General features: G+C 43.0%; 1 protein-coding gene across 1 annotated transcript in view; it reads right to left on the bottom strand.

The window, feature by feature from the left end:
* The window catches only part of chadla (chondroadherin-like a), a 10,256-nt gene that overhangs the window by 645 nt on the left and 7,111 nt on the right, over positions 1–2,500 (bottom strand). Inside the window, exons 5-9 of the mRNA XM_077511740.1 lie at positions 2,475–2,500; positions 2,141–2,406; positions 889–1,225; positions 432–784; positions 145–311 (exon numbers count right to left, since the gene is read on the bottom strand). The exon at positions 2,475–2,500 is cut by the window's right edge and continues 213 nt beyond it. Coding sequence (XP_077367866.1) covers positions 145–311; positions 432–784; positions 889–1,225; positions 2,141–2,406; positions 2,475–2,500 — 1,149 coding nt within the window. The remainder of the gene's footprint in view (positions 1–144; positions 312–431; positions 785–888; positions 1,226–2,140; positions 2,407–2,474) is intronic.

Below are 2,500 nucleotides of genomic sequence, written 5' to 3'. Positions count from 1 at the left end.
AACGTTAACACGAAGAGGACATGCAAAATAAGAACTGTGAAGCAGACAAACTAACCACTAGTCCTCCAACCGGTCCATCAGGTAGTGCTTATTAACTTCCCAAATCAATTACAAACCATTATTCTGATGAAAACATTTACAGACCTGTGCAGTGGCAGCAATGTACAGTCACATAGCAGAGGGTTGTCTTGAAGGTCAACCACCTCCAGGCCAGTGAAAGAGCCAAAGTCAGGAAGCTCCTTTAGCTGGTTTCCTCTCACGGTGAGCGCCTTCAGTCTTGGGCCAAGCCCGGCCAGAGCGTCCCGAGACATCTGCACATCAGTGTCATAAGAAAATGAATAGTTAAAGTAGCAAAATTGCTACAAGATACCTATCGCTAACCATAGTTCCCTATACCGTTACACAACATTCAGAGGTTATTAATTTTATACCCTCTTAATGCTCATCTGGTCCATGTACAGCCACTTCAGACTTTGTGATAATGGCCGGAATGCATTTGGTCCCACTAAGAGAATGCGGTTTTGAGACAAGTTGAGTTCCTCCAGATTGATGGCTTTGGATATAGCATCGCTCGGAACATTTGTCAGTTTATTTGAGTCCAGGTGAAGTTTACCAAGAAAGGCAGAGTCCAAAGCGCCCTTAGCAATAGTGCGTATGGTGTTGTTGGTCAAGTAAAGCTCTCTTAGTTTCGGACCTACTGAGGACAGTAGACCCATGGGTCCCAGTTTTGAAATTGTATTGCGTTCCAGGTGTAATGCAAACAGATTTGGTAAATGTCGTAGAGCTGTAGAGGAAACAAAAGGCACATTAAATATCGTCATTCAATGTCCCACGCATCATGTTTAATTTTTAATGTGAATTTTTATTCAGTCTTGTCGGTCCACTGACCTGAACCTGGGAACTGGGCCAAACGATTCCCCTCCAGGTATAGGTAACTGAGCCCAGGGGCTCCAGTGAAGGTTTCAGGGTCCAAGGCTGTGAGGTCATTGTCAGAAAGATACAAATAAAACAGCTTTTTCATTCCTCGGAATGCGCCACCTTCGATCTGGCGAATTTTGCAGGATTCCAGGTGAAGCGAAATAACTTGGCCGGTGGCTGGAAAGCTGTTGGCGGGAATATGGTGGAAGTGGTTGCTGCGAAGGTCAAGTAGTTGAGTTTTAGCATGGAAGCCTCGCGGGACTTTGGTGTGACCTCGGTTCTCACATGTGGCATGCTGGGCTTCAATCTAGAAGGGTTTAAAAAAAAAAAAAAAAAAAAAAAAAACAGAAGCCAAACTGTGAAAACAGCTTACCATAGTACCATGCTCTCAAAGATGTATTTATACGTTTTTTATGCTAGAGGCTTTGATGCAGCCTCTGAACTGAAGAGAATGCTTGAAGCAATGGTAGTTATAAAACATCCAGTAGGTAGTAGCAGAGTATAAGAGATCAACCAGGGCCATTTGCAAAAAGCTCTTTTCTCCACGTTTTAAAACAGATTTGTGAATAATGATGAAACTTAGTTATATTCTAATGCTAATTGCTGCAAAACGTAAACACATAGAAATATGTTCTCCCTGATGGAAGAAGAGACACTAATCTTTCTTTTCCATGTTTTTATAGCAAAAGAACACAATATTCTGTGGGCCTTGCAAAGTCAGTCAAAATCCAGTTAAACTGCTGGTTGCTTCAGTGAAAATGGCTGGGCGTGAATGAGTTAAAGTCAACTAGTTAAGTTAAAGAAATGTCTTTAACACTATGTTCTATGCACCCCAACTAAATACAATATTGTGATTATTACTGCATTTGTGGAATATGAATTAAGCAGCAAAATCCACCCATTTTTATCCATCTCAGGGGGAAGCCATTTTGTCACTTGCTGCCGACTGCAAGTGACATCACAGTGCCTCGGGGCTCAGGTAACAACCATGACGGGTCATCTGTATTCTGAATTTGATTATGTGACGTTCACAAGCTTCAACTTATTGATGAAAAACGATCAAACCAGTTCATTATGCTGCTAAACCGTTTCAAGACAAAAAAAATTCCACAGCCCACACCATTGCAGTATACTCCCATAAAGTTGACCTAAATGTGTTTATTGATGAACTAGTATTCATTGAATTTGAAGTCTTATAACCCACGTAATGATTTGAACTCACGTGACAGTCGCAGTTAACCGGACACTTGACGTTGTTCTGTTTGGGTTTGGCTGTCGGTGGACTGCTGACGGTAATCACTTCCTCCTCAAACTCGTCCTTCATTGTGTCCTCCCTTGTGCGGCAACGCATGTCCATGGCCGCTACGGCTCGGAGCGGCTCTTCGGACAGGTGAGGAGGTCCTGCGCAGGTTCCCAGCAGCTTGACACCACCAACACTCACCCAGTTCTTTAGAGGCCTCATGTAGCAGCTGCAGTAGATGGGGTTGGCTTCAAGAAAAAAATGTAGTATAGAAATTAAGCACTCATTAAGTTTCAAATGTACGGGCGCTGCGAACCAGTGAGGTTGAGGCTGGCAAGGTTT

The sequence above is a fragment of the Festucalex cinctus genome, chromosome 1, assembly GCF_051991245.1.
Source record: "Festucalex cinctus isolate MCC-2025b chromosome 1, RoL_Fcin_1.0, whole genome shotgun sequence".
NCBI lineage: Eukaryota > Metazoa > Chordata > Actinopteri > Syngnathiformes > Syngnathidae > Festucalex > Festucalex cinctus.
The sequence above is the reverse complement of the archived record's forward strand: the minus strand, read 5'-3'. Positions and strand labels throughout refer to the sequence as shown.